The 12088-nt window shown below is 47.0% G+C and overlaps 3 protein-coding genes across 3 annotated transcripts in view; all 3 read left to right on the plus strand.

The window, feature by feature from the left end:
• The first annotated feature begins 88 nt into the window (after positions 1 to 88).
• On the plus strand, positions 89 to 4038 carry LOC102297531 (protein FAM3C). Its single transcript, XM_005936946.3, has 8 exons — positions 89 to 1209; positions 1372 to 1443; positions 1534 to 1642; positions 1732 to 1790; positions 2082 to 2132; positions 2205 to 2289; positions 2587 to 2713; positions 3146 to 4038. The coding sequence occupies exons 1-8, from the start codon at positions 1146 to 1148 to the stop codon at positions 3230 to 3232; spliced, it is 654 nt and encodes a 217-aa protein (XP_005937008.1). The 5' UTR covers positions 89 to 1145; the 3' UTR covers positions 3233 to 4038.
• Positions 4039 to 6152: 2114 nt separating this feature from the next.
• actr6 (actin related protein 6) lies at positions 6153 to 11177 on the plus strand. Its single transcript, XM_005936947.3, has 11 exons — positions 6153 to 6364; positions 7084 to 7201; positions 7281 to 7349; positions 7430 to 7553; positions 7721 to 7856; positions 7933 to 7989; positions 9024 to 9122; positions 9305 to 9383; positions 9541 to 9712; positions 10341 to 10479; positions 10616 to 11177. Exons 1-11 carry the CDS (start codon positions 6297 to 6299, stop codon positions 10743 to 10745), a joined length of 1191 nt encoding a protein of 396 aa, XP_005937009.1. The 5' UTR covers positions 6153 to 6296; the 3' UTR covers positions 10746 to 11177.
• Positions 11178 to 11337: 160 nt separating this feature from the next.
• The window catches only part of fcsk (fucose kinase), a 21133-nt gene continuing 20382 nt past the window's right edge, over positions 11338 to 12088 (plus strand). The window contains exon 1 of the mRNA XM_005936948.3: positions 11338 to 11928. Coding sequence (XP_005937010.1) covers positions 11844 to 11928 — 85 coding nt within the window. The 5' untranslated portion in view covers positions 11338 to 11843. The remainder of the gene's footprint in view (positions 11929 to 12088) is intronic.

The raw sequence follows: 12088 nt of genomic DNA on the forward strand, positions 1-12088 counted from the left end.
AAGTCTACACCGCCACATCCTTAAAATTCAGGGAAATGAAGGACGCATTTGAGGGCCGCATTTCGAGCAGCCTTTGAATTGGGACAGCCTTCGTGGCGTCGCGGTGACGCAATCGGCCTTAAAATGCGGCCTTTAAGGCTGCAGACCCTGGATTGGGATACAGCCTTTATCTTCTTCCTGTTTGTCTGAGTCTTCCTCCATACTGATGTTCCTCCCACTGCACGGAAGCTCGTTTCTGCCTCAACATCAAATTTTGAGAGAAGCCAAAATGTTAAATGTTTAGTGTGTAAAATCTCGCCTCGAGCTGTCAGTAGATTGCAGACAGCAAATTTGAGATAATCACCGGAAATTCGACTTAACAGCCGAATATTGTCCGACATGTCAGCTTCTGAAACTTGTAAGATCATCACCTAAAGGCTGCGTGTAGGGCAGAAACAGTTTTTATCTTTCATTGGCAGAAACGAGCTTCAGGCAGACTTCAGGTTAACGGGCTTTCACACGTGTGCGGCTGATATGTTCCCTAATATTTCAGGGGCACCACCCTTAAACAAAGCTCTGTTTTAGCCACAGTTGACTTCGGGTGATCGCTCTTCAGCACAGCAGGCAGATGTTTCCTGTAGTGAGAGCACATCTGTGAGAAAGAACACCGGTGTTCACCTCACCTGCGCACAAAGAAATGCAGACGACGAACATCTTAACCAAGATAATCTGAGCAAATATTTGATTGCATTTAATTTACAAAGCAATAATTCACAACAAAGCGCGTGGGCCTGTGTCCGGCTCACTTTAATGTGATTTAAACATTTAAAACTGAAACATTCATGTTTCCCGTGGCTGTAATAAACCAGCCGCAGTCACCGGTTTGCCTTCTTTCCATTTATCTGAAGTCGTTCTTATCATTTATTGACTTTCATGGTTTGGTTGTTGATTTTATTTACTTCTAAAAAAACTGGGAACATTTTCCAAAACAATCCAAATGGTTTGACAAAGAGAAACGTTAAAGGTAAAAGCGAGTGTGTGAGGATGTCAGACGTGTTTCTCATGCCTGTGATGCGTGAAACTGTCCTGCAGCTCATCAGGTGCGACCGCCTCACACAGCGTGCTAACGACACTGTGTGCCTCCCTCAGGCGTCGTGCTGTGGCTGATGGTGGTCGCGTGTGTGATCGTTGTCGTCGTCTACCTGCAGCAGTCCAACATCTCGTCTGAAGGTGAGAGTGCATGAAGCACGACACGGATCTACTGACCGTAGCGCCGAGGACGGTCGCACCTTCAGCTGCGCTCTCAGGCCGGATGTTTCGGATTCGTATTAACGCGAAGAAAAACCTGTTTCCGTAAATCTAATGAGTGTCGTTTTGTTTCTGTCCTCGCAGGTGGTTGGCATAAATTACCCAAGCTCATCAATTTCTTCCCTCGCGAAGCCAAAATATCCAGCAAGCGTTCAGGTCAGAGGTCACTCGAGCTGATCGGGGCGTCAGCTGACCCAGAGGAGCAGGTGGAGGATAATAATGAGTCTTTTTCTGTCCTCCCTTCAGCTGGTGTATGTGGTACTCCAAGAGAGTGTCCTGCACATGAGATCAGTTTCTACATCCACAGCGGAGCCGCCAACGTCGTCCCCGCGGCCATCTGCGTCCAAAACAAACTGTAGGCGCTGCCTCCTTTCCTCAGCGCGTCTCTCTGGCGTCCTGTCAGACCTTTCTTTGTGCTAACGTGCAGACTGTGCCTCTCCTCAGGGTTCTGGGAACTGCGCTGAACAACGCTGGAGGAGGAATAAACATCGTTATCCTAAACGGTGAGTGTGCTTCCTGTGCAAAGGGCTTCATCTGGCGCGTTGTGCACAGTGCAGCCTCACCGCTCCCACAGCTGCTGATTAATCGAGACGGCTCCTTTTCTTTTGGTTTCTGGTGTTTCGTTTTTCTCTTTTGACTGCTTTATTCTTATTTCTAAACCTTTACTTTTTTAAGAATTAGTCTTAAGATTTTCTTTGGAAACGCATTCAATCATCAAATGAATGGGCGGAGCTTCTCTCCTGGTGTTCTGCTGGGATCCCGTGTGAGGTGATACCTTCGTTTTTCTCTGGCAGGTAAAACGGGAGAAGTCCTGAAGACGGATCACTATGACACGTACAGCGGAGGTGAGTGAAGACGACCTGAGCCGACTCGTGTCAGTGGTTGGAGGCGGAGCTTTTATCATGTTTGTGTTGCAGATGTGAAACCGTTCATCGAGCTACTGAAGAGCATCGAGACGGGCTCCATCGTTATAATGGCGTCCTACGACGAACCCTCAAGAAAGTAAGAGTCTCCTCCTCTGATCGCTCCTGACGGGAGCTCGGACTCTCCTCTGGGTTCTTGTTCTTGCACAGTAATCGAGGACCAAACGCAGCGCGGATGCTGCATCTTGTTCCGTGTTCGTCTGTTTTATAAAACGGGACAGAGCTTTTCCAGGCAGGGGTGGAGTTTGTGTTTCTGAGGCTTTGTCTCAGCTGTCAGCTCAGTCTCTGTGTTGTCTTCATATTGAGGTGAAAGGTGCTGCCTCCACCCATGTTGAAGCTGTTAACGCACTGCTCCACCCTCTGTGTGTTTCTGCAGGTTAAACGACGAGCTCAAGAATCTGATTGCTGAACTGGGAAGCTCCCACATCCACTCGCTGGGATACAGGGACAACTGGGTGTTTATTGGTGGCAAAGGAGTAACGGGGAAGAGCACCTTTGAGAAGGTAGATTAGTCTGAAGGCCTCGAGCCTGCTCTGGCTTCATCGTGGAAATGTGTGCACTCGTGCATGTAAAGCATTAAATGCTCACCTGGGATCAGGGTCCTGACGCAGGTGTGATCCCTGAGGGAGCAGGTATCAGGTTTCCCCTGATAGTGGAGGGGTGGCCCAAATGCTGGCTGTGAGTCCTGACCAATCACAACCATCCTGAACTGATCTCCACTTCTTCTTTTTTTGTTAACGTGTCTGAGCTCTTAGCCAGCCTTTAGGAGGAGATGTGCTCTATAGCAGCAACAACGAGACAAACCAGGCTCAGCCTGAGCACACGTGTCAGACGTGAAAGGCTCTGTAGAAGCCGAGGAGAGCGCCGTGCCGCCTCTAACCTTGCTCAGCATGTCAGAGACCGCCCTCTTCACCTCCTCGCTCTCTCTCTTCCAGCACATGAAGAGCGACTCGGCAACCAACAAATACGACGGCTGGCCCGAGATGATCGGGCTGGAGGGCTGCGTCCCCAAATACCTGTAGTGACGGGCGAGGCTGCGGACACACGGCCGGTGATTTGGAGACTGATCTGGGACCAGCAAGTCGTGCAAACCAAATCCAGGTGAACCCACCTGCTCTGTGTCTTGTCTGCGTGAGGCTTTCAGGGAAGCTGGACTCTGTCTCCGTCTGCTGTCTGAAGCCAGGTGAGCTGTGCAGTAAGACCTCCTGAAGGTTTCTGACATCCAGCCTCTCCTGAAGCGCTGCAGGCACCATCACCGGAACCAGAGTCTCCAGGTTTTATCTTCGAGTCCTCCCAGAGCAGCTCGGCCGCACCTTCCAGTTTGTTTCTTTGTTATTGTTTTAAGTGTTGCTTTGATTTCTTAAGAATGACAGACTCTGACAGAGACGATGACATCAAACAGCCAGGATCACACACAGCTCTGGGGATGTTTCTGGACTTTTTTGAATGTGCATATTTTTTATTGTGTCCTTTCTTGAGTTTAAGGTTATTACAAAGTGAATTAGTTGCCGGGCTGTGTGTCTGCACGTGTGGTTGTTGGTTTGTTTACATTAAAAATGAAAGGAAGCCGAATGAAGAAGATGCTGATGCTTTGACTCCGGAGTAAGACAACGATTTTGAGGCTAGATGAGGGTTACCTGGTTCTGCCTGAAGCTTCTTCCTGTTTAAAGGGAGTTTTTCCTTCCTTCTGTCACCAAGTGCTTGCTCACAGGGCACTGTCTGATTGTTGGGTTTCTGTTTTATTGTAGGATCTTTACTGCACAATAAAAGGTGTTTGAGGCCGCTGCTGTGGGATTGTACTATATGAATAAAGTTGACTTGAACTGAAGAACAAACTCAGACTCTTTCACGCTGCTGCCTCGGCAAACAGAGAATTTGACACTTCCTTGAGTCACATCCTGCAGCAGCAGACTCATTGTTCATTGTTTCTCTTTGTGAGTAAATGTGACTCGGGGACAAACATGACGGCAGCAACCTGTAAAAAGGTGAGTGAAGCTGAGCACAGTCATCAGAGCGTCCTGTCCTCACACGTGGACGACAGATTTCATTTTGAGGATGGAAGCAGGAGAAAAAGCATCAGGATCAAGCACCTCATTTTCTGCTTTGTTTCATTTCGGGAAACCATAGAATAGCACTTTGTGCGTACAACAGAATTATGAATGCAAACACAATAAACGTGTGTGGTGTTTGTTAACAGTCTGAAGAAGCCGTTTGTCCCCAGTTTGTCTTTTCTGCATGAAATAATGGAGGAAATCATTTTATTAATAAAGATCCACTCCAGGTGATGGTTTAAATATTCAGGAGCATAAAGCAGCGAGGCAGTGCCCGCCTACCTGCCGGCTCGACGCACCTACAGACGTGATTTATGCTTCAGTTGTGTTTTATGTTTGCATGACAGTTGGAGTGTGAAAAGTTGACGGTTCAGTGTGATCGCCATCCTTTGTTTAACCTCTGTGGGCAAAGGGTGAAAGACACACGTGAACAGCTCGGGTGTGTTTCAGTGAGATTTCAAATTTTTCAAAAACGTCCCAAGAGAGGAACTGTGTTTATATTGGAGGTATGGAAGGGTGGTGCAGGACAGATGGGTTGAAGCTCTGAGCCCCCTCCTGTTTGAGACGGGTGAGGTCAGGCAGGAGTCTCTGAGAGCAGGCGTAGGAGAGCCTGTGTGGGTGGAGGCGTGCTCTGAAGAGAAGAGGAATGAAAGACGTGTGTGTGAATGAGAAGGAGACGGGGGGAGGGGTTAACATGAAAGGAGCAGAAGAGTTTAAATATCTCGGGTCAACCATCCGAGGAGAGCTGAGGAAGGCTGCACAGGATGGAGATATTAGAGCAGGGGTGTCAAAGTGAAATGAGCTGTGGGCTGCTGTCGTCTCATTGGACGGCCACTTTAGTGTGCAAGTAGTACAAAACAAGAAAACCAGAAATATTTTCTAAAATGTTTTGTTTAAATTTCAAATATTGTATAACAAGACAAAACCGCAAACGTGAATTCAGATTTATTTTTCCTCACTCTTAACTAACTGAAGCCTTTTGTTGAACCACCAAATAAACACATGAGTTTGAGACTCTGTCACTGAACTCTGCTCATTTTGCCTTCATATTCAATCATTTTTGGCTTTTTAAAAAACTCATTTTAACATTTCACTCAACAACAAACAAATCCTCCCTAACAAAAAAACCAAACTGCATTATGTTTCTTCATGTCAGTATACGGGCTGTGACTTTGAAACCCCTGTATTAGACAGAATGATGACGATCGAGCTGGCAGGCAGGAGGAAAAGAGAAAGACCTCAGAGAAGGTTCATGGATATAGTGACGGAGGAGGATGCTGGAACAGGAGGAGATGGTCCTCTGAGAAAACTAAAGGGAGCAGCTGAAAGCAAAAGAAGAAGAAAAACATTTTTCTCTGTGATTGTGCAGATTTTAGAAACATTAAAAAATGTGGTGTGACTGACGACCCACTACATGGTTCCACTCACACCCAAGTTTGGAGGAGGGGTTCTTGTTGTGTTTGGGCGCGATATGCTCAGTTGATGTATGGAGGTGAATAAAGTTGGAGTGAAAAACTGGAGCTCCCGTGTCGTGTGTCCCAAGCCTCCATAGTGGCATGAAATGTAAATATTCAAATAAATTACATCAACATTATGCTGAAAGACAATAATTAACTAAGTGCACTTAGTTTAAAGGAAAAGTCGTATTTGGGCGGTTATTTTGTTTATAACTTCCGATTAATGTCATTTAATTCCACTCTGAAGGGCAAAAGAAACTAAAAATTAACGGAACAAAGGAGGGGGAACAAAAGCAAGATACTGTTTCCACCCGAACACTTTTCTAAAGCACAGTCAAAAACATTCTTTCTGATTGGCTGGTCGAGCTGCAAAGAAGCGTAAAGGCTAAGATGTGAAGATCTGATTGGCTGTCCATCCGCCACAAACCGAGAGGACGACAAATTTGATTGGCCGAAGGAGTTCGTAAAGTTCTAATGGCGGATTCTCGCTGAAAATGTGAAATGCGTTTTGTTTTTGTTTATTTCTGGATTAATCTGGGTTTATAAATGCATTTAATGTGAGCAGTTCCGCCTCTGAAATGGCGACATTAGTTTTGGATAACGGAGCGTACACGGCGAAGATCGGATACAGCCAGGAGAAAGTCAGGTGAGATGTTAGCATGACAGCTAACGTTGCGGCTAATTAAAATAATAATAATTAAACTGAAGAGGCGTAAAAATAATTTAGACTTTAAGCGACCTAACCTCTGTGTAAAAAAAGTCAAACCCTCACGCCAGATTCTATTTCAAATCTCTCAGTTTAAGGAATAAAATGTATTTCATTAAAACGCTTATTTTTTCTTTATTGACCAAATATAAACTCTCAAAGTCATCTTATAAATGTATAACAGCTAAGGGTGTTATACATTTATAATAGTTTTTTTTATTAAGTTAACTCTTAGGGGAGGCTTATTTTTCCAGTGTGCTTCACGTAAAACAAAATCAATAAGAATTTACTCGAACTTTTGCACACAGCTGTACATGATGGCGAAGACGACACACTGAATTTCATAAGGACAGTTTTGTTTCTAAAGCTATAATCCATGAGAGAATTGAGAAAAATATAAATTTGTACATATCTAAGAGAAAAAATGGTCACATTTACAAGATAAGCAGATTTGTAAAAACATGAAAATGTTTCAATGAACATTTGCAAATTTGGTGGGTGGAATGAAACAAACGGTCAAATTTATGAAGGGAAACAGTTGCAATAAAAACATTTAAAAAATTACAGTAAAAATGAGCAAATGTGTGAGAATAAAAAAATCATGTAGTTGGTAGAATAATGGGCGGCCCTGACGTGGACCTTCTCTCTGTCCCTCTCAGCGTCATCCCAAACTGTCAGTTTCGCTCGAAGACGTCCAGGTTAAAAACCTTCACTGCAAACCAGCTGGACGAGATCAAAGATCCTTCGGGGCTCTTCTACATCCTCCCCTTCCAGAAGGTGAAGTCACGTAAGGGTGAAGCAGCTTCGGCCTGACGTCAGACTGTCTCATTTCCACCGTTTCTCTTCGTGTCTTCAGGGTTACCTGGTGAACTGGGACGTCCAGAGGAAGGTGTGGGACCACCTGTTTGGAAAGGAGATGTTTAAGGTGACTCCACCCCTCATCGCTGTGGTGTGTTTGACTGAGCTCCTCCTGTGGTGGAGGCTGACCCTGTTTTCTGGGTGCAGGTGGATTTTGCAGACACGAGCGTCGTCATCACCGAGCCCTACTTCAACTTCACCTCCATTCAAGAGTCCATGAACGAGATCCTGTTTGAGGAGTACCAGTTCCAGTCGGCACTCAGGATCAATGGTGAGTCCTCATCCTGTTAGATTTCCTGTTACTTTCAGAATAAAAGCCTGGCATCTCGTTTTAGTAAGAGTGGCGCTCGTAAACTGTAAAAAATGGTAAAACTGAGCTGCTGATTTCGGGCAATCAGGGAAGCTTTCTTTGAATGATTTCCCACCTTGTTCCTCTAGCCGGCTCTCTTAGTGCTCATCACTACTTCCACACAAACCCCTCCGAGCTCTGCTGCATGGTGGTGGACACCGGGTTCTCCTTCACCCACATCGCCCCCTACTGCCGCAGCAGGAAAATGAAGGAGGGCATCCGCAGGTTAGATGACGTGACCCTGCAGACGCAGCAGCGATAACAACAACAGCAGCAACCTGATGCCTGTTTTTCCTTTTAGGATCAACGTGGGAGGGAAGCTGCTGACCAATCACCTGAAGGAGATCATCTCTTATCGGTGAGTCGTGCTTTGTGGCGCCGGCACCTCGGCCGGAGTAACTCTGGGCTTTTATTGAACTGTTCTTTTTCTCGGGTGGAATAATTGTGACACAGACATCCTTAATGACTTTAAAACACAGGTGTGAATTTATTTTCAATTTTCTCTGATCCACACTGTGTGTGTGTGTGTGTGTGTGTGTGTGTGTGTGTGTGTGTGTGTGTGTGTGTGTGTGTGTGTGTTATCATCAAGCTAGAGTTCATGCTGGTTGGTTTCCTGCCTTTAAACACATTTTCAGCAGGGTTGAACTTGTAGCGTCTCTTCTGTTCTGCAGCTTATTGCTAAGCTGCTTTATCCAAAACCAGCTCTGATGTGTGTTTGGGGTCATTGTCCTGCTGGAACACCCGCCTGTGTCCAGCTGCTGATCTGAGGTGTAATTGCAGATTTTGGAGTCCGTCCTCGTTCATCACTCCAGAACCACAGCCCAGAGCGTGATGCTGCCACCGCCATGCGTCACAGCTGCAGTGTTCTCAGGGTTGAAAGCCTCACCTTTGCTCCTCCAATCAGCTCCACCTTTGTCTCGTCTGACCATCAAACTTTTCTCCAGACGCCGTTTGGCTCGTCCACGTGCTGCAGATTTCAGTTGAGCTCGTTGATTTTGGAGCAGGAGCTTCTTTCTTGGTCCATGGAGATGTGAGACTGGCTTCACTGTGGAAGTGACACTGGTGTTCCAGCAGATTCCAGTCCACAGCAGGCTTGATCCTGGGTGTTCCTGAACATCCTAACAGTTTCCTGTCATCTGAGGGCGACAGTCTGGGTCTCTCCCAGACCTCAGTGGGGACAGATCTGAGTAACTTGTATTTCTGCGATCCTCGTGGAGTCCATCGCTGCCTCCGGTTCTGATTCGGCAATCCTCCTCTGAACAGGTGTTTAGTGTTCAGGTGACTCTTGGCTGATGACAGTCCAGCTGCAGCCGTAACACAGGAAGCTCGTCACACTCGTTCAGATTTAAAGAATTAAATAAAAAGTAAAATGATTCCTGTTTGTTTTTACAGTCAGCTGCATGTGATGGACGAGACTCACGTGATCAACCAGGTGAAGGAGGACGTGTGCTACGTCTCGCAGCAGTTCTACAAGGACATGGAGATCGCCCAGTAAGCAGCACGCTTTAGCCTGAGCTTCATATCGGGATCTGGGACTCTAAACAGTGTGACAGGGTTTCAGTGTTTTATCCTACGTTAGTCCTACGTTAACAGCTGGATTGTGAGTCCCTGTGTCAGAGTGTAAATGCACAGCAGCTGCTGGTTAACGCTGGACACCTGCTGTGGTTTGTCAGGGCCAAGGGCGAGGAGAACACGGCGATGAGGGATTACGTGCTTCCAGATTTCAGCTCCATTAAGAAAGGCTTCTGCAAGGTGAGAGACCCTCAGCAGGAGAGCTCGTGTTAACGCGCTGTCAGTGAGAACGTGTCGCTGCGATCCAGTCACGTGGCTTTGTCCTCATTTTGGCAGCATCTTCAGTGTGTGTGTGTGAATGACACATTCATGGCTCTCTGGTGTTTCTGCTCACCAGCCCCGTGAGGAGATGGTCTTCAGTGGGAAGTACAAAACAGGAGAGCAGATCCTGAGGCTGGCCAACGAGCGCTTCGCCGTCCCCGAGATGCTCTTCCACCCGTCTGACATCGGGATCCAGGAGATGGGAATCCCAGAGGCCATCGTCCACTCGGTGGAGTCGCTGCCTGAAGGTCAGCGGCTGATCCACGGCGGCGTGCCGGGGTCACCGAAACACAGATTTATGAATGAAACGGATTCTGTGAGCGTAGAGAAGAAAACCCATCAGAGCCTGTCACTGATTTCTGAGTTTATAGCAGCAGAGACGAGGAGACGGCCTCCCTGTAACTTTAATCACGGAGACCTTTTGGCAGCGAGCCGACGGTTCGATTCCCAGCCTGCATGTTGCTCCTGCTCTCTTCCCACATTCCTGTCACATACACGACAGATACAACTTCAATAATAATGCCAATAAATAAAATAATTTAACTATACAGTAATGTAATCATATAAAAGTATATTTAATCAAAACCACCAGACGTTCAGCTTCCTGTCCGTCGTCACTGTTGCTGTCCAATAAGAATCAAAATAAAGTGTAAACGTAAAATCTCATAATCCAAAATAAATCAAGTGTAGATGAACTACTCATCATTTTTCTGTCATGGAGCAGAATCTCGTTTCTGTTTTAAAGCTGCAGAGCAATAAAAACTGAATGTTACAGTTAAATAAAAAAGTACTCTGACACTTTTGAAGACAGCCTGCGGGTGGCGCTGTGAGGAACAGCAGCTCAGCGTTTTGGTAAACGTGTGAATCTGTCCTCAGAGATGCAGCCGCACTTCTACCGGAACGTCGTGCTGACCGGAGGGAACACGCTGTTTCCCGGCTTCAGAGAGCGGCTGGAGGCGGAGCTGCGGGCGCTGGTCCCCGCCCACCTGCCCGTGTCTGTCGTGTTTCCTGCAAAGTAAGTGCTCCTCATCCTCACAGCCTCAAAATCTTCACGAAGTGGCGTTAGAGATGAGTAAACGTGGTTGGTTAGCTGACCTGCGGATGCTGCTGTCCGATGACGGAGACTTTAACGCTGTGTTTGTGTCTCGCAGTCCCGTCTGTTACGCCTGGGAGGGCGGGAAGCTGCTGGCTCATAACCCCGACTATGACGAGATGGTGGTGATGCGGGAGGACTACGAGGAGAACGGGCACTGCATCTGCGAGGAGAAGTTCGACATTTAGGAGTTCAAACTGAGCAGAAACATCGATAGTGATGATTTGACTTATTCCACTTTCACACGTGTCCTGCTACCACGGCAACAGTGTGTGTAAAGTGTGGAGTCTGGGTGGGGCAGGTTTACAGGTGGGTGGAGACTGAGGGTCCCCAAACCTGCAGGTCTGGATGCTCCTTGGACGGCGGGCTCGGGGCATTCAAACCACTGCTGCTGTTCCTGACGTTTATCCCCGAGAACCTGCAGCAGCCGCCTGCCTCCACCTCTGCTGGCTCAGTGGAGACGGAGGTGTGCCCGCCGCCGGGAGATCACAGGCCCAGGGTCGAAGTCATGGCTCATAAATGTGATGTTTCAGCTCTTTATTTAAACTTCGGAATAAAAGGGAGTGAGCAGTCCCAGATAATCGCTGAATGAATAAACTGTACGTGGTCAGAAAACTGTTTTTGTTTGTTTTTACAGTATTTTTAATGTTTGTGTTCTTTGTATGTAAATCTTAATTTGCATTTATTAAATACAATAATAAAAAAACTTCAGTGTTCATTTTTGAGTGGTTTTTTTGTATCTTTTGATATTTTGAATTGTTTAGAGGGTTTGGATTGAAACGGGTGCTCGGTTTTTACTCCGGGGTGTCCCGCGGTTTAAAGTGTTTCCTTTACTCCAAGTTTGACTTTTTTTTTCTTTGAAATATTATACACTAGTGGGGTTTTTGTTTTTTTCTTTCAACTTCTATTGCCTGTATCCTGAAAAAGTAACCGCCGCACCGGGAGGTTCCAGTGTTGAAACCAAGCGCTACACGTTGCTGCCTACGGAAGCCCGGGCGGTCAAACAGCGCAGAATTGCAGATGGCGGTCGCAGAGAGGAAACGGGTGTTTTAGTGAGACCAACTCCTCAGACGGGTTGGACCGGATACTCTCGCAGGGCTGACCTGTGCCTGTACCATAAAAGCCACTTCAGACGTTTCAGCCTGAAGGTTTCAGCCTCAGGTGATCCTTCACGGACACCTGTTTAACCGGAACAGGTCTGGCTAGCCCCGCCCCTCCGGCGGCAGTGAGCCGTGCAGTAGCTGCTGTGGTATCCTGGGTTAGCCCAGGTTAGCTGTGACCGTGTGATGATGTCGGAGAGCTGCGGGTTCCGATGGACCGTGGTGGTGCTGACGTGCCAGCATAAAGACAGCGTTTACGCGTTCCAGAGAGGTGAGGCGCATGCGCGCAGTACATGCTCTTTGAGCTTGAGTTACACCGAGCGGCCTGAGGGGGCGCTGGTGGACACTGATGAGGCCAGTTTATTAGGACTAATTTTAGAGATGTTGCACAAATGGAAGAAAGCAGTCTTACATATTTGTTTAATATGTGC

This window comes from Haplochromis burtoni, unplaced genomic scaffold (assembly GCF_018398535.1).
Source record: "Haplochromis burtoni strain Fernald_Lab_line unplaced genomic scaffold, NCSU_Asbu1 Contig_222, whole genome shotgun sequence".
NCBI classification, from domain to species: domain Eukaryota; kingdom Metazoa; phylum Chordata; class Actinopteri; order Cichliformes; family Cichlidae; genus Haplochromis; species Haplochromis burtoni.